General features: G+C 38.0%; 1 protein-coding gene and 1 pseudogene across 4 annotated transcripts; both read right to left on the reverse strand.

Moving 5' to 3' along the window:
- Positions 1-2,750: 2,750 nt before the first annotated feature.
- Positions 2,751-13,772, reverse strand: LOC149012517 (Protein kinase superfamily protein). Of its 4 annotated transcripts, XR_016173923.1 has the most exons (15): positions 13,147-13,772; positions 10,991-12,642; positions 10,726-10,913; positions 10,388-10,599; positions 10,078-10,146; positions 8,461-8,533; positions 8,150-8,306; positions 7,750-8,041; positions 7,556-7,670; positions 7,254-7,417; positions 6,983-7,057; positions 6,364-6,791; positions 5,905-5,970; positions 5,422-5,473; positions 2,751-5,277 (listed from the first exon to the last, which is right to left on the reverse strand). XR_016173923.1 is itself a non-coding variant. In XM_089158258.1 (12 exons), the coding sequence occupies exons 1-12, from the start codon at positions 13,522-13,524 to the stop codon at positions 6,603-6,605; spliced, it is 3,564 nt and encodes a 1,187-aa protein (XP_089014384.1). In that variant the 5' UTR covers positions 13,525-13,772; the 3' UTR covers positions 5,977-6,602. The 4 variants fall into 4 exon arrangements, 2 of the variants coding, with proteins under 2 accessions (XP_089014384.1, XP_089014386.1); XR_016173922.1 differs by having other exon boundaries at positions 5,422-5,970; XM_089158258.1 differs by lacking the exons at positions 2,751-5,277; positions 5,422-5,473; positions 5,905-5,970 and having other exon boundaries at positions 5,977-6,791.
- A 917-nt stretch (positions 13,773-14,689) lies between these two features.
- LOC149012518 (uncharacterized) lies at positions 14,690-17,941 on the reverse strand (annotated as a pseudogene).
- Between the last annotated feature and the right edge of the window lie 4,571 nt (positions 17,942-22,512).

Here is a 22,512-nt window from a genome sequence, read left to right on the forward strand (position 1 = left end):
AAGAGCTTAGGAACCCATGGACTAGTTTGGTTGACTAAGTTGTTTAATAAGATTATGAGCACAGGAAAAATGCCAGATGAATGGAGGAGAAGCGTCGTGGTTCCAATTTACAAAAAAACAGGAAATATTCAAAGCTGTAATAACTATAAGGGCATTAAATTGATGAGCCATACGATGAAATTATGGGAGAGAATAATTGAAACTCGTTTGAGACACTTAACTACTGTTACAGAGAACCAATTTGGGTTTATGCGGGGAAGATCTACAACGGAGGCTATTTACCTAATTAGGAGACTTATAGAAAGGTATAGAGATTGTAGGAAAGACCTTCATATGGTATTTATTGACCTAGAAAAAGCTTATGAAAGAGTCCCTAGAGCGTTAATTTAGCAAGTACTAGAGAAAAGAAGTGTTGCAAGTAAATATGTAAATATAGTTAAGGATATGTATGATGGTTTGGATACTAGTGTTAGAACAGTGGGGGACAAAATAATGAATTCCCGATAACAATTGGGCTACATCAAGGGTCAACTTTAAGCCCATATCTATTTGCACTAGTAATGGATGAATTAACCAAAGACATTCAAGATGAGGTCCCCTGGTGTATACTTTTTGCGGATGATATTGTGTTGATTGATGAGACCCAAGTGGGGATTAATACCAAATTAGAATCATGGAGAGTAGCTTTGGAATCAAAAGGCTTTAAACTTAGTAGATCGAAGACAATATTTAGTTTGTAACTTTAGTCATGATCGGGTAGATGATGAGGTGGTGATACTAGACGATAAAGAGATTCCTTAGAGTGATTGTTTTAGGTACCTAGGTTCAATCATAAGTAAAAGAGGTGATTTAGAGGATGAGGTTTCCCAAAGAATTAAAATAGGGTGGATGAAGTGGAGAGGTGTGTCCGGGGTCTTATGTGATCGGCGTATTCCATTAAAGCTTAAAGGAAAATTTTATACGACTGTTGTTCGACCAGCTATGATGTACAGTGCAAAGTGTTGGGCTGTTAAAAAGAATCATATAGATAAACTCAATGTAGCAGAAATGAGGATGCTAAGATGGATAAGTGGTAAAACTAGGATGGATAAGATAAGAAATGATCATATTAAAGTTTATCTGGGAGTTGCTCCCATAAGTGATAAACTTCGAGAAAGTCGTTTAAGGTGGCACGACCACGTTCAACGAAACCTATAAATGCCCCTGTACGGAGAAGTGATATAATCCATATTGAATAAACTAGAAGAGCTAGGGGTAGACCTAAGATAACCTTAGGAGAAGTGGTGAGAAAGGATATGTATAGCTTAAGCCTTGTATCTAGCATGGCCTCGAACAGAACTGATTGGAGGGCAAGAATCCATGTAGCCGACCCCATTTAGTTGGGACAAGGCTTGTTGTTGTTGTTGTTGTTGTTAGAACGGCTAGGAATCCTTTCATGACCCAAATAAGGATTTTAGAAGGTCAAATATATGAAGTACATCCTCCTCTAATTGAAGATGACTTGAGTAAAAATATGAGTTTTAAGAGTCCTAATTGAGTCACAAATATGGGATCAACATCCCATTCCTGATTCTTCTCCTCTTCTCTCTTCTTCCTCCCAAGAAAATTGATCCCATCTCTCTTCTCCCCCCTCCCAACACAATGGATCAACATCATCTTATTAAGCTCTAATCCAGCTGGCTAGGCCACAGAATATGCATGTTGACCTCTTAATATGCTGGCTTAATGATGATGAATAGACCCTGAATATGGGCCACGTACATAACCACATAACCCAATATATGGGTCAATCAGTTGACCCTATCCAGGGGCGGACCCAGATTGAACAGGGGGCAAAAAATGAAACTCCGGATCAGCTCCCCATTGCTAAATTAGATAACTGTCAGCATGTAACCAAATGAAGATGTTTTTTGACGTGGAGACTAGCCACTACACTAATCCCAGACTCCGATATCTATCTTCAGCTTCCCCACTTCAGAGGTGAATGTTCATATAAATAAGAGATGCCTAAAGTCCAGTAGCATGACTCAAGGAGCCTTTTCACCACACATTGTGTGGGACCCATGTGGGATGGTCCCACCTCTGAATTATTTTACCATAGTCCGAAGTGGGGCCCACATTAAAAATATAGGTAACTTATTAGAAAGTCATGAATGGTGGTCACTAAATTTAAAACTAAATTATTGAGGAAAACAATTTTAAGGAAGAAAAAAAAGTAGCAAGACAACCAAGTAAAAGAAAGAATTATCAAAGAGATAAGACAGACAAAGAATGGCACAATAAATAAAGGTAGAAAAATCCTAACGTGTAAGTGAAATAAGTGAAGATCAAGATGTAGAAGTAGGAGAAGAAATAAAGAGAGAAAATACTCAAATGAGAAGAAAGAAATAAAGAAGGTAGGGAAGAAATTATGGGAGAAATTGTAGAGAAAAGATAGGTTTGAAGTCCATTACCTAAATATGGGGACAACAGTCAATTTCCATAAATTAAGTAGGAAAAAAATCAATAGTTATGATTAGATTTGATACTATCAATGGTTGAAATTCCAAACGTCCAACTAATAAAACTTAAGATTGAAACTGTTATTAGGAGGGATCAAAATTTTAGGAGAAAGTTTAGGGAGATTTTTTTTTGGGTGGGGGGGGGGGGCAAATAATGTATTTCACACATGGAAAGAGAAAATCAAGGGAAAAACAAATAGAATCCAAAAAAAATTTAAAAATCTAGGAAGGCAATGCCCCCCCCCCAAAGGGGCCCCCGAGTATATCCACCCGAGTGACACCATCTACATCAAGAAGAAATGAAGAAAAGAGAAAGATCTATAAACTTACCTAAATTGCAAATTGATTGTAGGATCAATTTTGACAATATCACTCTGATTCTTGGAATATTTTTCACTACCTTAAAAGTTATAGAACACCAGTTGCTCCATAGGAACAGAATAAAAAGGTAAGAGCTACTCCATCACTACAATGCCAAAGCCTTTCTTAAGACTGGATGGACATCCCCTGCCTTAATGACATAATTTAATGCATTTCAGCAATACCTGAAATGCTTGTTTTCTGCCTAGTATTCCTCCAAGACAGAACTAAAAGGTAAGAACTGCTCCATCACTTCAGGGCCGAACCATTTCTGAAGACTGGACGGGCATTCCCTGCCTGCATGACAAAATCTAATGCATTTCAGCAGTACCTGAAATGCTTTTTTTTTCTTTTGCCTAGTCCTCCAAAACAGAAGTAAAAGGTAAGAACTCCATCACTTCAGTGCCAATACCCTCCTGAAAACTGGAGGGGCATTCCTTGTCAAGCATAACAATCTAATGCATTTCAGCGATACCTGAAATGCTTATTTTTTGCCTAGAATTCCTCCAAGCTATTAATAACAACAGACCGAACTCCAAAATATTTAGCAGTAACCTAAAACTGGACGCACCATTTAGGCATCAGATGGACCTCAATTTTAATGAAGTCCCAGAAAAACTAAATCACTTTTATGGTGCTTAAATTTATACTTCACAGAGCTTCAAAATAGCTTAAGTATTACAAGATGACGTATGTCGCAGAACTAATGATGCTAAGATGGATGAGTGGCAAAAGTAGGAATGATCAAATTAGAGTCAGTCCAAGAGTAGCGTCAATAAATGATAAGCTACGAGAAAATTGTTTAGGTGGCATAGGCACGTTCAACAGAGGCTTGCAAATGCCCCTATAGGGAGAAGCAATTAAATTCAAATTGAAGGAATTAGAAGAACTAAAGGCAAACCTAAGAAAACCTTAATAGAAGTGGTGGGAAAGGATATGCAAAGCTTAGTCCACGTATCTAGTATGGCCTCAAGCACAGCTGGTTGGAAGCAAGAATCCATGTAGCCAACCCCATTTAACTGGACAAGGGTTCTTGTTGTTGTTGTTGTTGGAAGAATAGGACAACTACCTGACAAAGCTTCCAAGATAATTCATGTTTGTGCTAACAATTCAGGTCATCTTCATGATCCTAGCCATTTCTCTCATACATTAATCAACCATCAAGTGGACATTATGCAACATCTTAATTGCTTCATGTCTAAGGGAGATCAATAAGTTTCCAGTTTTTAATGCCGCCAATATAAATTCAATCTCAATGGTAAAAAATATTTAAATTGAGTTCCAACAAAGCGATCATGCTGTGTAATAAAAAAATATTACCATGTGCCCGTATGAGACATGTGTAGGACCATAATACCCATAAAGGCTTTTCCTGCCAAGAAGCATGGCCCTAATGCAAGCCAATGAAGATGGGCACCAAACCATCATAGGCAGCTTCCACCTTTCATGGGGGCTGTCATCCCACTTCCTTGTGCCCCCTCAAAACAATTCTTCTTTTACAATATGGTCCTTTGCAGTGCTAAGCATCATTTATGTCTCGAATTAAGCATCATCATAGGCAGCTTCCACCTTTCATGGGGGCTGTCATCCCACTTCCTTGTGCCCCCTCAAAACAATTCTTCTTTTACAATATGGTCCTTTGCAGTGCTAAGCATCATGTATGTCTCGAATTAAGCTGGGAAAAAAATTTGGGGGTTTTTTTTTTTTCCTTTTTTTGGGGGGGTGGGGGTGGGGGTGGACTTGCTACCAGCATGCAATTAACATTCATATAGCCATAAAACCATTGCTATGAATTAAGGGTCTAAAAAACATGCAGTGAACCAATTTTTAAACATATTTCAATTCAATTAACGCATCTTTTGGAAGTATCAAAGATGCACCCAGCATGCCAACCCACCCAATAGAAATGACCAAACAATAAGACATTTAAGTCTTTGGACTCTGCAGATGTCATGTTAAAGAGTCCCTCTTTTACCGAGAAAGAGAATCAAGTTAGACTAAGGAGAGGGATCTAATAATTGCCAATGCTAACTTCAAAAGACCAATTATAGTTTATTTCCGCATGCGGAGCCAAATCAAACTACACAAGACCAACTCTATAGCTTAATTCTGGTCAAGTGAGGAGTGTCTGTGGACCACAGTGGTTATAAGCTTAGATACAATAATAAGTAAATCACTAAAACCAGAACCACATGAGACATTTAGATAATATGTAAGTGCTTCAACGGAGAAAAATATATTACATTTATGATCACCAAAAATTCATGATAAAATAAATAAATAAATAAAAGTGAAAAAAAAATTAAAAGAACCATGTGTGAGATGAAATGCTTGAAAAAATCAGAACGATGACAAGGTGGAGTAATAGGATTAGAGATGAACTTACGGGGAACTCCATGAACTTAGCATCTATGTCCTAGAAAAACCCCAAAGAAAAGAACTGTTAGACACCACACCATGGAGAAACACACCAACCTTATAAACTTTTATCAGGGAAAGCATGAAAAAGTTAAAAGTCATATTAAAGAAAATAAAATTAAAGTCAGGTGCAACTACTAACCAAGTTAAGCATTAACTGCAACACTGCAACCTCTCACCGCCAGTGGAAAAGCCTCCAGAACCACCAAACCATAGATCAGATGTAATGGAGTATCACAAAAATAAGGGGGGCAAACAGAACACAGGTTTCTATTTATAATTAGACAACACCTGGATATAATCTAAGATTATTCACCTTTGGAATCCCTTTTTACATATATAAATAAATTTAGTAATGTGTACCCAAAAAAACTAAGATACTCCAATTACAAAATTTTAACTTCTATTTCCACACACAAACACACAATGCAGGAAAATGTACATGCAAACAGACAAGAGGGCTCTGAAGACAAGGAAGAAATGGACCATTTGACTTCAAGAAAAATTATTCTGGTTAATTCCTCTAAGTCCCAAGACAGTTCAGAAGCCCAGTTTTATAATTAAGAGCATGCAAAGCAGTTTCAAGGGTTTCACAATAAGCGGCCTAATAAACAAACCAGGGTACCTTCTTTTGGTTGCCTTCTAAGCATCTAAAGCACTGATTGGTTGCGTCATGGCCCTGGATGAAACCCTGAATGAAAAATAGAATTAGACTCTAGGACCCAAGTGATTTGGATAAATGAAAAGAATGAAGACACAAAAAACTGCAAAATCCAAGTATCCATTAAATATTGGAAAAATAAAATCCAATACAAGACAGAAGCTATCTGAAACGAAAAGATTCTGTGGCCATATCTATTCCAAAAGCCAAAAGAACACTTTTCACAGTCTCATTGAGTTTAATTTAGTAATTAGCGTTGGTGTGAATTTCCTAAAGCACTAAAGCCTGCAAAAGGTTGCAGCACACTGTTTTCAAACTTCAAACAAAAAATTCAAGGAGGGATAAAAATGTGATAAATCTTCACAGAGCCCATCATTAGGAATGATTACAAGAGATGTAAACGCCTCTGGCGAGTTGTCTTACAATAGAAACAGAACCCATCCCACTGAAAGAAACGCCATGTAGGAAGGTCTTCAGACCAAACATCATCTTCTTCGCATTTCATCCACGCCAATAACATTGTGTCGATCCTCTTAGGCAATCACAGAGAGATAAAGACAGAGAAATGCCCAATGATTAGAGAGCTGAAAATAAATTGAGATCATAATGTACATGCATCTAGCTCAACAGCATTTCTGGGGTCATAAAATCAGCATCTTTGTTCACTTGCCCGTGATGAATGAATGACTCAACGCTTGAGATACTGTCATTCTCTTCTCTGGATCTAAGACAAACATTTTTTCTAGAAGATCTTTGAAATTCGCCACCATCTTCGGATCCTCACCAGGGGAGCTTGTAATTAAGTTACCAATGTCTTTTTGCTTAATATTGAGAAGTAGCCTCTTCACAGCCTGCAGATATAATTTACAAAGTCAAATTAAAATGAGGGCAATGATGTCTCCACCTTCTATACCCAAAAAATTTCCTCCTTGGGGTAAGGGCAGAAAGTGGTTGAAAGATTGGGTTGCAATAGTAGGATAACCGACAGAAGCAGCCACCAGAACATAATCACTAAAGGTTTAGCTGACAAGCAACTTCTTACCTTCTTTGTAACAGGATCTTCTTCATTAGCAAGAAAATTCAAGTCTTGATCAAAATGCTGATTGGTAAATGCACCCTGTAGATAAGGCAAGAGATGCTGAAATCAGCACAAGCAATAAAATAATAATCATAACATGGTATTTCCATCCAACAACTCAAACAATAAGAGAAAGATACCAATGAACATCAGAACAAAGCAGCAAAAAGTAAAGGGCTTTGACACCCTTGTAAGGGTTACAAGGAATCTGATGAAAACAAAACATAGTTTTGACCTTGCGGAGCATCTTCTTTGGAAAAGGACCCTTCAACTCCATGTGGAGACGCAACATGTCGTTGTTTGATGGGCCTGGAAAAAGGACTTTTCCTGAATAAAGTTCATATAAACAGCAACCAACAGACCACATATCCATGGGATGATCATAAGGCAAGCCAAGAACTGCAGCAGGAAAACAAAATTTTCATATTTACTACATAAACCAATCAAAAAACAAATATCTCAAGAAACACATTAACAACCCCCCCCCCCCAACAACAAAAAAAACAGAACCCAACAAACGTCAAACCAAGAACTTACTAATTTCAGGAGCCCGGTAAAAGCGGCTCACAAGATATGGTGTGATCTCATTTTTTCCAGCAAACATGGCATTCCCAAAATCACAAAGCTTCAACACATTTTTTGCCTCATTTACCTGAAATGGACATCTTAACTATTTTAGGGATTCATAAAAAAAAAACCAACTCAGTAGTGAAGGACTAGCTTAAACCCACCAGCATATTATCCGGCTTTATATCACAATGCAGGACTCCACAATTCCGTAGATGCTTTAATGCAATAAAAAGCTGTTTGGCATATTCTCTTACAGCTCCTAGATTGAGGCCAATATTACGACCAAACTTCTTTAGTACCTCACGAAGATTCATATGAAGAGATTCAAAAACCAAGCAAAGATGATTTCGGTACTTGAAACTAGAGAAAAATCGAACACAGTGACGCCTATTCTCAGGATCTGCACCAGCCAATTTCTTCAATATTATCAGCTCCTCTAAACCCGCCTTGTACCTGTGCATTATAGATCACTTAACATTGACTTGGACTATCCAGTTAAAAAATATGTAGCTGGAACTAAAGCGATCTGAAGCAGAAAAGGTAACACCAACTCACACTCACATAGTGTCATTATTGCGTATCATTTTTATAGCCACCTCTTCAGGATCACCTTTCCCAGACTTGAGGTCCTTTGCACGAACTACCGTTGAGAAAACACCTTTCCCATGTGCTGCAGTAACTTCATACCTACTGTCAAGTACTTCTCCAAATCGAAAACCTGCCAGGGAATATGTAAATACAATGAAGAGAGAGGATAGAGTACAACTCTGCAAAAGAAAGGTCAACCTGAAATCCATTGAAACCAAAGAGACTAGCAATTCTTGTGCCCCATATGTTAAAAAGAAACAAAGAAAATTTGACAAAAGACTTACTGTAATAACCCTCTGCATCGTCCCAGTTGTCATGAAGACCACTTCTTTCAAGATGCAAACCATCTATTTTTTCCTGCAATAATTACACAGCATAAGGATAAGTTTTTATGACAAAATCAGTGAGGAAAGAAGCTATTCACGAAAAGCAGGGGAAGAGAGAGAGAGAGAGAGCATCCATTCTTTCTAATAATAAAGTATACTACCAAATGGGAGGATAATAACGCTGATACGATATTACTATGCATTTTATAGCAAAAGCAAAAAAGAAAAAAAAAACCAAAAGGGATAACTATTAAGAAATTTAATATCCACATTGCCGTTCCAGAAGTCCAACAGACAGCGTCATGTCAAAGAGGCTTTCATATAGGGCAATTGAACCAGATACCAGATTGAGTCCCAACCTTTGATCTATGAAATCACCATACTATAATCCCAGCCTTTTTTATTCAATAAGTTGCAACACCAAGCAACATTTTGGAAGTTCAGCATAAGCATGTCACTCCTTTCAGAAGCAACATTGCATTCAAGCAGCCGAGGTTAAGTTTTATCAAATTAGTTTGCTCAATATGATGGTGTTCGATTGTTTGATGGTTCAGATGTTCATTTGGAACCAGATTCAACTTTCATGCACTTTAATTTGTAATTCATATAACGGTGCCAGTTTGTCATCATAGGGTTAAATGTTGTATTTAACTCATAAATTGCGATCAATTTTTTAACAGAATATAACTCCCAAACAAGCAAACACCCTAAAAGGCCTTCTTCATCTATATTCTTTCATTAGTTACTAAAAAGTACTGCTTTATTGATGGATTTTGCATTCCATCAGTATCTCAATGAATACATGATCACAATCAACCAACTATATAAAGTCCTAGAAGTCTCTAGACATGATGCTCCCAGTGCAACCTTATCCTATCTCGAAATAGATGACAAATTTTGGAAGATAAGTAGAGGACAACATACAAAAGAAATATCATGTCAATCACTGGAAGACCACACATTGGTATGGAAAGCATCTGTGAATGCAAAAACACATTTTCCAAACTAGTCATATGCTATCAGAAAACTGCCATGAAGAACAGAACAGAAGCTGAAGCCTCTTTTCTTTCACTCCTACTACAGTGACGCACTCCTAGTTCATCAACTGGTAATGAATAGGTGCCTGCTCTTGGGTCCTGTACGTAGAGTAACTAGTCCTAGAGCGAACAAAAGTGGAAGCCTCTTTTTCTGCACTACTACTGCACTCTAGTTCATCAATTGGGAACATATAGGAGCCTGCCCTAGTGTCCTGGGTGAAGAATAACCAGTCCTACAGCCAGTACCTCTTCCACTTGGTAAATTAATCTGCATACCCACAACATACTGCTCATGGGTGCATGAACGAATTATACATATAAGGAGAACAAGGCCTCAATCGAGCATGCTACCTCATGTAGCAAATACCATGTGAATCATTTGGTTATCCAAATCAGTTTTCCATTACTGAAAACCTAGTTCAACATTCTGTAACCAATCATAAAATCCAGCAAAGAAGGAAGAAAACCAACACTTTCCATGTGAGACTGAAAAAGCTGAATGCATCAAAGAAGGAAGAGGCAATGGAATGGCACCTACAGTTTTTCGAACTCCAGCAGGTGACTCTCCAAAAATATCATCACGGAACATATCTGTTGATCTCTCACTCTGCAAAAATTGGCAAATTGTGACTACAATGAAGTGGAAATCAGTAACCTAAAGTAATCAAAGCTATAATATCCAAGCCTCAAAAAGACTAAGAAATAAACCATCCAAGGTCACATAGTGAATCAGTAGGTCCATGGCAGAGCCGCAGACAAGCTTGGGAAAGAGACTCATGTAAATCACGTTTGCCCACATATGGGAGAAATTTAAAACAAATTTCATTTTTAATGGACCACCTACATACCTTTGGAGTCCCATCCCCTAAACCCCCAGCACCAGAAGTGCTCTCATGGGCCAAAGTTCCATTACGAGAAGGTGATTTCCATACAGAAAATGTAGACTTGGTGACATCAGCCTCTGGACTGTCACTCCTACCCTCATGAGCGTCAAAAGAATTAACCACTTGTGGAGGATGTTTCTGGTGTTCTCCCTCATTCACATTAAGAGAACCATTCTCTGATCCAAAGCATTTATGATTTAGTAAAAACAATGAATAAGACCTCAAAAAATAATCATAAACGAAAAATAGAACTCTGAAACCTCAAAGAAGAGAAAATAAGTTAACTAGGAAGTGGGAGACACCTTCAGTTGAGGCTTGACCATGAGGTTCAACCCGTTGTTGTGACTGCTGTTTTTGCTGCTTATATTTTTCTAGGATAGCTTGCCTTCTTTTTCTGCTCTCCTCCTTAATTCTGTCAACATCTTCCTCTTCTTGTTCGGCTAGTTGTAACGAAACCCTATCTTCATAATCTTCTTCTATCTCTTCATCTCTAAAAACAAAAAGCAGCATATAAGATAAATATAGAATGAGCTAGGATATAACCAATGATTAGATGACAACATATACCTCTGTAGTTTCTTTTCATGCCTTTCCATATCGTTATCCATGATAGTTGGCACCTTTTCTGGATCTTTTTTCCCTCTCCTGTAGTGGTAATCCTGTTCATCTTTCAAATGCCGAGAATCCTTCGACCTATCTCGACCACCATATACATCATTATGACCATCATATTGATTTCTGCCCACCCAACTACTCTCCGTCTCCCTACCCCTATCTTTATCCCTAATTCTCTCCCTCTCCCCTTCCCTTTTCCTATATCTCTCTCTCTCCCTGTCCCTGTCCCTGTCTCTGTCTCGCTCCTTCTCCCTCTTCCTCTCCCTCTCCCTCTCCCTCTCCCGATCCTTCTCCCTCTCCCTCTCCCTCTCCCTCTCTCTCTCCCTCTCCCTGCCCTGATCCTTTTCCTTCTCTTTCACCCTTTCCCTGTCCCTGTCCTTCTCCCTCTCTCGAACCTTCTCCTTATCCCTCTCCCTATCCATGTTCCTACTTCCGTCTCTCTCCCTCTCCTTACCTCTATCCCTCTCTTTGTCCCGAGTCTCCCAACTGCCATACCCAGCCTCTCGGCCACTATACCTGCTATGGCTAAGCTCTCGCTCACCATCCCTCACCCAGTCCCTACTACCATGTCTGTCCTCCTTACTGTATCTTACACTTCCACGATCAAAACTTTCTGGTCCCCTCACTCGTGAATCAAATGGTTCAATTAAGTCACTGTCATCTTTGTGTGATTTCCCACCTGTCCCACGACGGACATCATCCATTAAAATACTTCGGGACCGAGATCTCCTATCTCCCACGCTATCACGTGACCTTGAACTGTTCCTGTGGGCCTTGTCATTGTATTTCTCATGATATGGGGAGTATGATACAGTCTTGTGCTTGCTCCCTGTATTTTCTGGGGAAGCTGATTTGTTCCCATCTACTGAACCATTTCTCTCATCATCCACTAGTTCTGTTTCCCTATTTCTATTGGGCCTAGCACCACTTTCATCAATCTTTCTTTTCCTTCTCTGATGAACATCTTCCCTACCAGCCGGTGATCTTGACCTAGCATACTTTCTTGAGTCATTTTCATCAGACTGCCTACTATACTTATCTTTTGCAACTCCTTTTAAAGAGGTTCCAGATCCCCTGTGCTGACTTCTATCCTCCTTATGGGATTTCTGATCAATATCCCCATTTTCATAGCTTATCCCACCACTCCTGGGAGAAATGTCATCATGTATTTCCCTTTTCTTATCCCTATACCTGATGTTTTCAGACCTTGCATTCTGTTCATCAACTTCTCCAACCTCATTGCTGGGAGACATGTCACTGTGTGTTTCCCTCTTCTTGTCCGTAAATTTGGTGTCTTCAGATCCAGTGTTCAGTTCATCAATTTCCCCTACCTCGTGCTCCTTCATCCCATATTCTGAATGTTCCGCCTTTGACTCATTCAGATAAGAAACCTCAACATTTTTCCTCCCAGCATTCTCCCCATCAGAATTCAAGCATATAAGTTGGTCAGACTTGTCCCTATCATCGACTGCCAAATCAGATGATGCAGAATCACACCGATAAACTTTTAAAGACTTTGAAATTGTAGTATTTTTCTCAATGCTATCATAATGCTCAAGCTCTTCTCCAAATTTACGAGGAACTCCTCTCTCACCATGAATTGCCTGCAAGAGAGAATTAACAATAAAAATAAACAAAGTCAACAAATTAGCAGTAAAATATTTCCAAATGCAGAACATATTACACATGAAAGCAGTTCTTACTAATTCATATTACCGCACTTGGTCTTCAGGGTATGCCTATAGAAACTCCAACTCAGCATATATAAATAACTACTGAATTCAGTGTAATCGGTACCATATCGAACCAAGTGTCAGTTAACTTGCAAGCTCACACTACAGAAAGAGAAAGATAACCAGAACAAACCGTAATAGCGGATATACATTGGACGTAGAGACGGTTTCCAGTAATCACGCATATCATTCTTAATAAAGAATAACAAGGTCTCAAACTATATCCAGATCTTGTTACAAGAAATTCATAAGAAACTTTTGAGATAATAAAAATATATCAGTGGGAGAACAAAAAAAAATTGAGATTTCAAAACCGAAACAAGTAAGAATCCCATTCAATACGAAGAATGATACAAGAGATTATCAAGAACTCACCGATTCACGATTACTCGATCTCCCACCAACCTCATCCGGTTTAATTTCGCCAGACTCAACATCAGATTCAATTTTATTTTTCAACATCTCCTCATGACCGACACCACGATTTTCTTCCTCTTCTTCAAGAATTTCACCTTCTTCCTTATCATCTTCGAGACGTGAATTAGAGCTTGGTGCAACAGCAGGAGCAGTGCTGTCATCGTCTTCGTATTTGGTATCGCTATCGTGTTTGCTGCTGCGATGTCTATGGCGACGTCGATGATGACTGCTACTCCTGTGATGATGGCTGTGCTTACGTCGCTTTGACCCTTCCTCTGCTCCGTCATCAGACGATCTCCGGTGCCTTTTTCGAGTTTCTAGTTCGTCTGATGCCATGGCTGTTACCGCAGTAGCAGAGACGTTAGGGTTTCGACGTTTCGGTAATGAAATAATAATGGAAGAGGTAAAGGGAAATAAAATTGCAGTCTTGACTCTCCGATGTGACGAAACGAACTAGATTTGCATCCTTCAGAAGCACATGACACTTATCCCTAAATTTGGGAATCTCGTCCCGTTAGGCTTGTTATGGTTATGGAGTGTTAGGAATGATGGTAATCTACACTCGATCTTTTCTTGATCAAGAACACCCCAATCAAGTGCTGGGATTATATTCTATTTCTCCGACAATAATAGGCTGTTGGTAGCTTCAATTCCAAAAAGCCAAACCAATACAAGGGTTGGAAAAAGCATCAAAATACGCTAAGATTCTTCACCCCCAAAAAAAAAAACTAAGATTCCAGTTCAATTGGATATGGGCTGATTATCTAACTGTTTGAGCTTTGTGAGGTGATATGTGGGCCTGGATTTATCATATTGGGCTATACTTGCATGGATGTGGGTCTGGATTTATATTGGGCTATATTTTTTAAAAAAATTATCTGGGCTTATGGGGCTTATTTCAACAGGCAAAACTTAAGTTCAACAACTAATTAAAAATTAGCAGTCTTAATTAATTGTTTTCTCCAAGTAACATCAACAAACAAAATTAAGAAGTATGCTTTTGGTTGAACTAAAAATGCACTTTTGTATTCACGATTAACTTTTATTTGATTGTTGAGATCTAATCGACTAAATATCATGGTCAACTAAATATTATGGTCAAATGAACTAAAAGCTTTCCAAAATATTTCCTAATTAAGATTCTATATTGGATTTGGACCATAGTTTGAGAAAACATTTTGATGGTGTGAGACATCTAAGGTTGAATTTGGTGTTATTTTTATTCTTTGTTTTTACCTATTTTTCAAAAAATCAATATTAAACTCATTTTAAATCAAAATACGAAAATTGTTTGATAATTAATGTGTAAAATAATTATTTCACTAATAAATACGTTTGGCAGCATTACCTTTCTATAAAATAGTTTTTCTTACAAGTCCACTAATCATGTCATACCGAGTAATAGTAAGAAAACAATTAATTCCTAACCAAAACATACAAATTGATCACCAATCCTCATAAGCTTCATTGATTTGGTTTGTTATTCATCTTACTCTTTTCGTTATTGTTGTTGCATATCACCTACCACATTTGCAATATCTATGACCTTGTCATAATCAATTAGTATCATCATCTTCATCATCAAACTCTCCCCTCTTTGCTTTTTCAAAAAGCCAATTCGATGTTGTTTGCTTTTGTGTACCTTCACACATACAATCACAATTATTACATGTGTTTTGAAACTATACGATGGCATCATCTTTAAAACAGAGAAACATTTCTTCAAAACTCCAAATGATTTCTTAATAGTTTATTCAAAACTCCAAATGATTTCTTAATAACTATTCTCAATGATGATTGTGTGAAATTAAATAACTATTCCACCATTTGAGGTTGTCTGTATTTAAAATCTTGTTGATGATATCAAACATTCTTGAAATGAGCCATATAAATAGTACTATTTGTGTATTCAAAATCAACAATATAATATTTTCCTACAAAATGGCAATTAACGGTTGGAGTTGGACATCACCCATGTTCATAAAAAAAAATCATAATGACCATAATGAAAAGCTAGTAGGAATTTAAATTATTACCTAGTGGTAGATGGGAAAATTTCATATGAGGGATGTTGATGGCTTCCCATGATATTCGATTGTCATGCACATTTCATTTTCAACTGGCAGCACATATCAAGTGAACACGCTACACTTGCATTTTGAGTAATTTCATTATATTGGGCAAAAATAATAATAATAATAATTTCATTATAGACCTATATGATATTTGCTTTACGACTGGAATTGTTGCACTTACGCGTGTTCCATCTATTACCTCAATGCAATTGTATATAATATTTTTCATGTGATTTAATTTCAAGTGATGTTTCCTCAAACGAGAGTGGTACTACTATCTCTCTAGCAAATGTTTGTAGTGTTTGTAGTATATTAATTATGAAAATGGCGTATCATTGTTTCACTTGAATGCTGATACTATTATTGGATGACATCATTTATAACATTGTGAGCCGTCATAAAAATAACTCATGACAATTGTTCATCAACTATAGTGTTCTTTTTATTTTTCCATTAACAGAAATACAGGCATATACAGGGTCATTGGGTTTGGGGTTCTCTTCATGGGGGGTGGAACGGCGCTTCATATAGGGGGGGCCCTGGGGGTTGTAATGTTTGTATGTCATCCTAAACCACGCTTTAATCCGTGTTTGAGTGCCGCATTGCTACAGTATGTACATTAGAACATTAAAGTGATACTATAATTGTTGTATTAAATGTAATATAACATTCGAAAAATATTCCACGTGCAAATGGAAAGTTTACAATGACATTGTCTTATTCATTGATGTATTTGGAATCCCAAATGTATGTTATTTTATTTGAATTAAACGGTTCTATCTATAGATTGTGGCAGCCTACCTTTTGTCGTTTAAACATACTTGTTCATTAGTCACATCATCCCAATGGAGTTAAGATGAAATTCAGTTGTTGTCTTTGTTGTTTGGCAATGGGTGCATCCACAGATTTAGTTACGACAAGAGGGGGCAGGGGAGTGGCAATATTAGGGGATTTGTGTAAAATTGTGGATGAGGTTCGGCGGCCTAGATGGTAGTTATAGGCCTATAGCATTGGATTGGAGGCCGTAGGTGGGCAATTAGCCCTTCTTTAAAGTATTGCCCACCGGTAGGGGAGGGGCAGTATTCGGACCAGAGAAACGGATGTACATGGGAAGTGCCGAGGGTGGGATTAGCCGCATGTTTGAGGGCAAGGCAACATGGCATCTGGTGGTGGGTTCCATTGGAATATTAGTCTAATGGGGGAAGATTTTTTTGTATTCTGGAAAAAGTATACCAAAAAAAGAGTTTGTACTTCTATATAGTAATATGATTTTTCCTTTTTAATATACATACCAATGTATTGAAATGCTCCATTGACATCCGAAATAGTCTTCGAAATCTTTTTGGATGCTTATTAGTGCTGTAATCAAAACAGGAATGACCGTAGTGGGGGAGATTGTTTGAAAGTGAGATGTAATTATGCAACGCACTATAATTGGCGTCACTGGGTTAGGGAGCCTGTTCCTTCTCCAGCCCATATGCCTCTCTCTTCTTAATCAATGTTTTCTACCAAAAAAAAAAAAAAAAATCAACTATTTTCTTTCATTTTAAGTGATAATGAACACAACTCAAGATAATTGGCATCAACAAACCATCCTCTTGCATAAATATTTAATTGTTGCTATCCATAACTACTAATCATCATACTAATTCGTATTAAAACTAAATAAAAATTAAATATTCAAAAATGATAAGAATATTAAATGATCACAGCAGCGCCTGTAGTCTTTTAATTGAGCATGTGCATGAGACGAACAAATGTGCCAACTTTATGGCAAACATGTTGTCGATGCCCATAGAGATTTCTCTTGATCCATATTGTTTTCCTTTGGCTTTTCGCGCTTTCATCTATGAAGAGGCTAAGGGTTGCCGTTTCTTATGTATGTAGTTAATTTATTTATTTTTTATATATATTTTTTAATTTATCTGAATGTAGCATTACCTATTTTTAATGACCGAAAGCAAAACAAAAGCATGACATATTTCTGTATGATTATCTATAATATATTTTGCCAGTTTTGGAAAAAAAAAAAGAAGGGAAAAAACCCTCCTTTTTTTTCTTTCCTATTTTGGTATAAAGGTTTTTCATTCATAGAGGGGAAAATGCCCAACAAAGGAAGATAAGATCCCATGAAGCCATGGGGAGGAAAGTGGCCATTCAATCATAGAAGAAACCGTGAGTGCCTTCCCGGTGAGGGAATGAGCTAAACCATTACAATCCTAGGAATAAAAGAGAACTTACATTTTTCAAATTCCTCCATCAAGAGTCAAATGTCAAAGAGAGTTCCACCAATTTGTATGGGGGATGAGGTTCTTGCTTCCGTAGCAACTTGATAAGAGCTTGGGTATCCAACATAACTTCAATGTTGTGGAGTCCCTCCCGATGACATTCAACCAGGCAACCTCAGCCAAGCCCCCACAAAGCACTCCAAAGTCTAATGGTTTGAGATTGTCTAAGTACCGGCCCAAATGATTCTCCTTAGAAGCTTCAAGAGGAAGACCCATCACAAACACCCAAGGGCTGGGGCAAACAACTCCCTGCTCCTCACTATGATTTCTCAATACATATTGTGCCTCATTGGCAGAAGGTGAAGTGTTACTAGCAGCCCAAATTCTTTGGGCTTTCTCAATGACTTCCTCTGGGCTCCACTTGTTTCTCCCAAATATGCGATCATTCATTGCAATCCATAAGTACCAGCAGATATACACACACAAGCTCACCTTCCTTTCCTTTTTTGATGGAATCTCAACGTGGCAAAGGGAATATAGCCATTCAATCACCAGAGGGGGGGATTATCTGTAGGGACCAAGTAAGAAAGGGAGCTATCATACCATATAACCTTTGTAGGGACCAAGTAAGAAAGGGAGCTATCAAACCATATAACCTTTGGAAACAGGCTTTTGAAACAAATTAATGTTGTGGAGGGCACGAAAAGATATTAAGGTGGCTTGGTTCTCGTCCGAATTAGATTCCGGGAATCATGAAATAGAAAAAAGTGGTTGGTCAAGGGAGCAACCAGGTAGAGGATCCACTTAACACAAAATAGGATCACTTGAAACCACCCAAGAGGTGGTTTCCAAAAGACTCACCCTTTGAACCCACGATAAAACGAGTTGGGAATCATCGTGAATCACATTTTCCCGTTCGCGAAGTTTCTTCCGTCGCAGCTAGGGTTCTCGTTCCTCTCTTCCATCGCAACTACTGATCTCGCTCCTCTCTTCCATCGCAGCTAGGGTTCTCGTTCCTCTCTTCCATCGCAGCTACTGATCTCGCTCCTCTCTTCCATTGCAGCTAGAGTTCTCGTTCCTCTCTTCCATCGCAGCTACGGATCTCGCTCCTCTCTTCCATCGCAACTAGGGTTCTCGTTCCTCTCTTCCATCGCAGCTACGGATCTCGCTCCTCTCTTCCATCGCAGCTAGGGTTCTCGCTCCTCTCTTCCATCGCAGCTAGGGTTCTCGCTCCTCTCTTCCATCGCAGCTAGGGTTCTCGCTCCTCTCTTCAATCGCCGATCGTTCAGCTCCTCTCTTCCGTCGCTGATCGTTCAGCTCCTCTCTTCAATCGCCGATCGTTCAGCTCCTCTCTTCAATCGTCGATCGTTCAGCTCCTCTCTTCCGTCGCCGATCGTAGCTTCACTTTCTTCTTGAAAATCAACATCAAAGCAATTACAGGTTTTGGGCGTGAAGGAACAGAAACCAAAGGGCCCTTTTTTGGGATGTTGCAGTTGATGGTGTAGCAGCAAGGAGAGGGCAAGCAAAGCCTTTTTGGTCCACCGCAGCAAGTACCTGGTTTTGGAATTAAGAGTGAAGAAATACAGAGGTGATCACCGATATGGGATTCTGAAGACAGATCTGAGTTTTGAGTTTTGAGTTTCAGGTGAGTCTATAATTTAAATATAGTGAACAAATATGAGATAACTCGATCTGTCATACCTCTTTTTGTTAGTTACTAATTATTATTGATTGATTGTTTGATCGCTTTCTTACCTTTGTGTTAGTGCTGGCTTAATTTCTTTTTTCTTTTCTTAATCATATTGAGTGATTTGAACAGGAAGGCACTGGCTGTTGATTACTCGCTCAAAGAAACACTGAAATTTAATTATGGATTTGGGATGTCGGAGACAAGTACTAGATCGTTTCAGGTCAGTCCTTTATTATAATTATGGATTCGTATCAGTACTCGTACCTACCTCTTTTTCTTAGTTATGGATTTGTATCACTTTCTTACCTATCTATATATAATACATGTAGAGTGAATGACTTGAACCCTGATAATCAAAGTAATCAAAGGCTCCTGATAATCCTCAGCATTGGGACCACAGTTTGTTGCAGAGGCTCCTGATGATCCTCCTCTCAAGGTATGCCTTTGGGTCTTTGATCTTGTAAGACATTCCATCTTTATTTCATCCTGCCACAACTGTCATAGTTATGAAGTTGAAAGTCTTTTCTTTTCTTATTCTTTAGAGATTTGGTTTGTATTTGTTATAGTTTCTTAATTCAGTGGTTCAAGTATGTTATTATTATTTGATTCCCATTTACAAGTTTCTTAATTCAGTGGTTCAAAATTAATGTTGACATAAGCAAGTTAACTTGTCGAAAAAAACGAGAATACCCTTTCCTCTACCGACTGTAACCACTCCTTGCATCTTCATGATTTTTATTCTTCCATAATATTTTTTGTTTTTCATTTTCTTCAATATTTCTCACGAACTGACACCAATAGTATCAGTAGTAGAGGGTCTGATTCATTAATTAGATAGTTTAGAGCCTCAGGCTAACATTAATATTAAGGGGTAACTCAGGGGGATTAGGAGACTCTCTTTGTGTATAAGTCAGATGCATTCACTCACTTCAAAAAATACAGATACACCAAGAAATAAAACATGTAATGTAGAAACTAGAGAGTGATAAGAAAAAGGAGACTATCTTCATTATCTTCTTTAGATCAGTCAAATTTTATGAGCATTGATTGAGTGAGTTTGTAACAGCATAAGCAACATAAATACAAAAGCAACTCTTCATTCGTTGGATCATATACATAATATAATCCCCCCCCCCTTATTTTTCATATATACAAAATTCAGCAGGGCTTTGTAAATGTTCTTACTTTACTAATACAGATAATTGCATGCACTCTAAAATATCTGTAATGCTTTTCTCATTTGAAACCATGGTTGTAATCGTGGAAATAGAAATTCTTTTAGATGAAGTAAGACAACCACCTAGACACCCCAAAGCATAGCACTGCCATGGAAATAATGCTATTCCTTGCGGCATATGATATTGCACCTTGCTTGATGGCTGCAACAATCCCTATAGATGCAATAGATAAAATATGGAGTGCAACTTCCAACACTTTGAGACCCTTAATTGATGCACTACGGCTACTGCAATTCACCACATGAGACAGTACCTATGACAAAGAATGGCAGCGATTAGACAACGGGTACATGCAACTTCATCGTAAGCTTGATGGAGAAGCAAACATACTCCCACAGTAAATGTATTATAAACTAGGCTGTTTTAAGTTTGTGAACACAGATCAGTTGAGTCATGGTACATGCCCTGCTTGATTTACCTATCCATTAGTTGTTCTTTAGGAGGAGTAGGGGGAAGGGCTCCACTGAACTTGGTACCCCAATCCACTTGGCCACCTGAGTACTTTCTCAACCACTTTCTGAAGGCAACAACAAGGGCATCAGACTTTGTTGGCACAAAACATGCCTTTTGCCAATTGGATTGGCCAATTTCATTTATCTTATGTTCCTGCAAGTAAACACCAAATAATGAGGGAAAACTAACTTGACTCACAATAGTACTATCCCAAGAGAAAAGCAACACAAAATTAATAGCAATGACACCATTACGGCCATCCTTATCACTATGTGGATATCATCTTAAGCATCAAACTCCATGGAGAACATTTGAAAAGTTCCACATAATATTCAGTAGGCGAAAAAAGGGAAGGAAAAGAAAGAAAACAAGCAATGAGGACTTGTCCTTCCCATAGGACTCAATGGGAAAGAATAAGTTTTTTGAGCTAAATGCACTTTTTGAAAATCTCTTTGAAAGATAAAAGAAAACTTTGAAAATAGAGAGGAGCTGAACTGATGTGTCACAAAATTGAGAGCAGCCTGAAGAGAAATTTTACCATTAAACTAGCTAAGAACAAGTGCATGGAAAACCATAAATAGTTTCCTTTGGACCCCTTGTGGGTGGATTTTTCAAAAGTGTGTTCCTCTCTATTTTTTTGCCATTTGTATCCAATTAGAGCTAGCCACTTATTAAGTTTAATAAATATTAATGTTTTTTCTTGAATAAACTGAATGTGGAAACTGAATCCCATGTATGTGAAGTTAAGCCTAATTTTCAGATATAGGTGGGTAAATATTGGTTTAATGTATTACTATGTTCTTGTTGGTGAGTCATCTATTTCAGGTTTACTTTCATAAGGCTGTACTTAGAATGGAACAACAGCCTCCATTGTGCTATTGCAGATAAGGAAGGATGATCTTAATGACTTCCAGAACAAGAAAAAATCCAGGTCGAAGATTTTATAGGTGCCAAAATGGTAGTAGCCATCAAAATTCTTTTATTTGGGTAGATAAGATGTGGGAGAGTCAAACAATTTAGGAGGGTTCTACAGCTTCAGTATCATATGACAGCATCAACAAGAAAAATTTGGGTGTTGGATGGCAAGCCCCAAGTGAACACGTGCACATTCAAATTCAAATTCTCATGGACCGAATCACAATGTTGGCTATTGGATTCTTGTTCTTATGTGTGTGGTTTTTGTTATTTTCTTATTATGTATTTTTTTATGCAACCAAGATGTAAAAACATTTCTCTTTTAAGAATCGAATGTAGCTCCAGGTGGTCTTTAAGAGTGGTGGGTCCTGTGGGAAACTGAAGACCTAATTGAATTCTCAATTTTGTTATTTTGGCTTCGTTGTGCTGTTTTATCATGATATTTGGGACAAGATGATATTTAGTTTGAAATAAACTCTTATAGGTAGTGATTGAATCATACAACAAAGCTATTGTGTCGACTATTTGATTGATTGATGCGAAACATTGAAGTGCTTGAGAATTCCAAGTATTTGGTTTGAAAGTTAAGCTCAAAGACAAAATGGAAAATAGCTTGTTAATTGTGTTTGGACTACAGCAAGGGAAGTTGATTAGGGGACTATTTCCAGTCAGTTAAAATATTATAGTCAGTTAAAATTTTTTTCCTTCCTTTTAACAATGCTCAC

This window comes from Hakea prostrata, chromosome 6 (assembly GCF_041222555.1).
Source record: "Hakea prostrata isolate BN-2017 chromosome 6, UWA_Hpros_2, whole genome shotgun sequence".
Taxonomy (NCBI): domain Eukaryota; kingdom Viridiplantae; phylum Streptophyta; class Magnoliopsida; order Proteales; family Proteaceae; genus Hakea; species Hakea prostrata.

Excerpts from the sequence above, each read along its gene's own strand:
- LOC149012517 (XM_089158258.1), bottom strand. The coding sequence starts at position 13,524 with ATGGCATCAGACGAACTAGAAACTCGAAAAAGGCACCGGAGATCGTCT. Across the intron at positions 12,643-13,146 it reads GATCGAGTAATCGTGAATCG|GCAATTCATGGTGAGAGAGG; the intron begins GTGAGTTCTTGA and ends TCTCTCTTGCAG. Across the intron at positions 6,792-6,982 it reads AAGATCCTGTTACAAAGAAG|GCTGTGAAGAGGCTACTTCT; the intron begins GTAAGAAGTTGC and ends TTATATCTGCAG.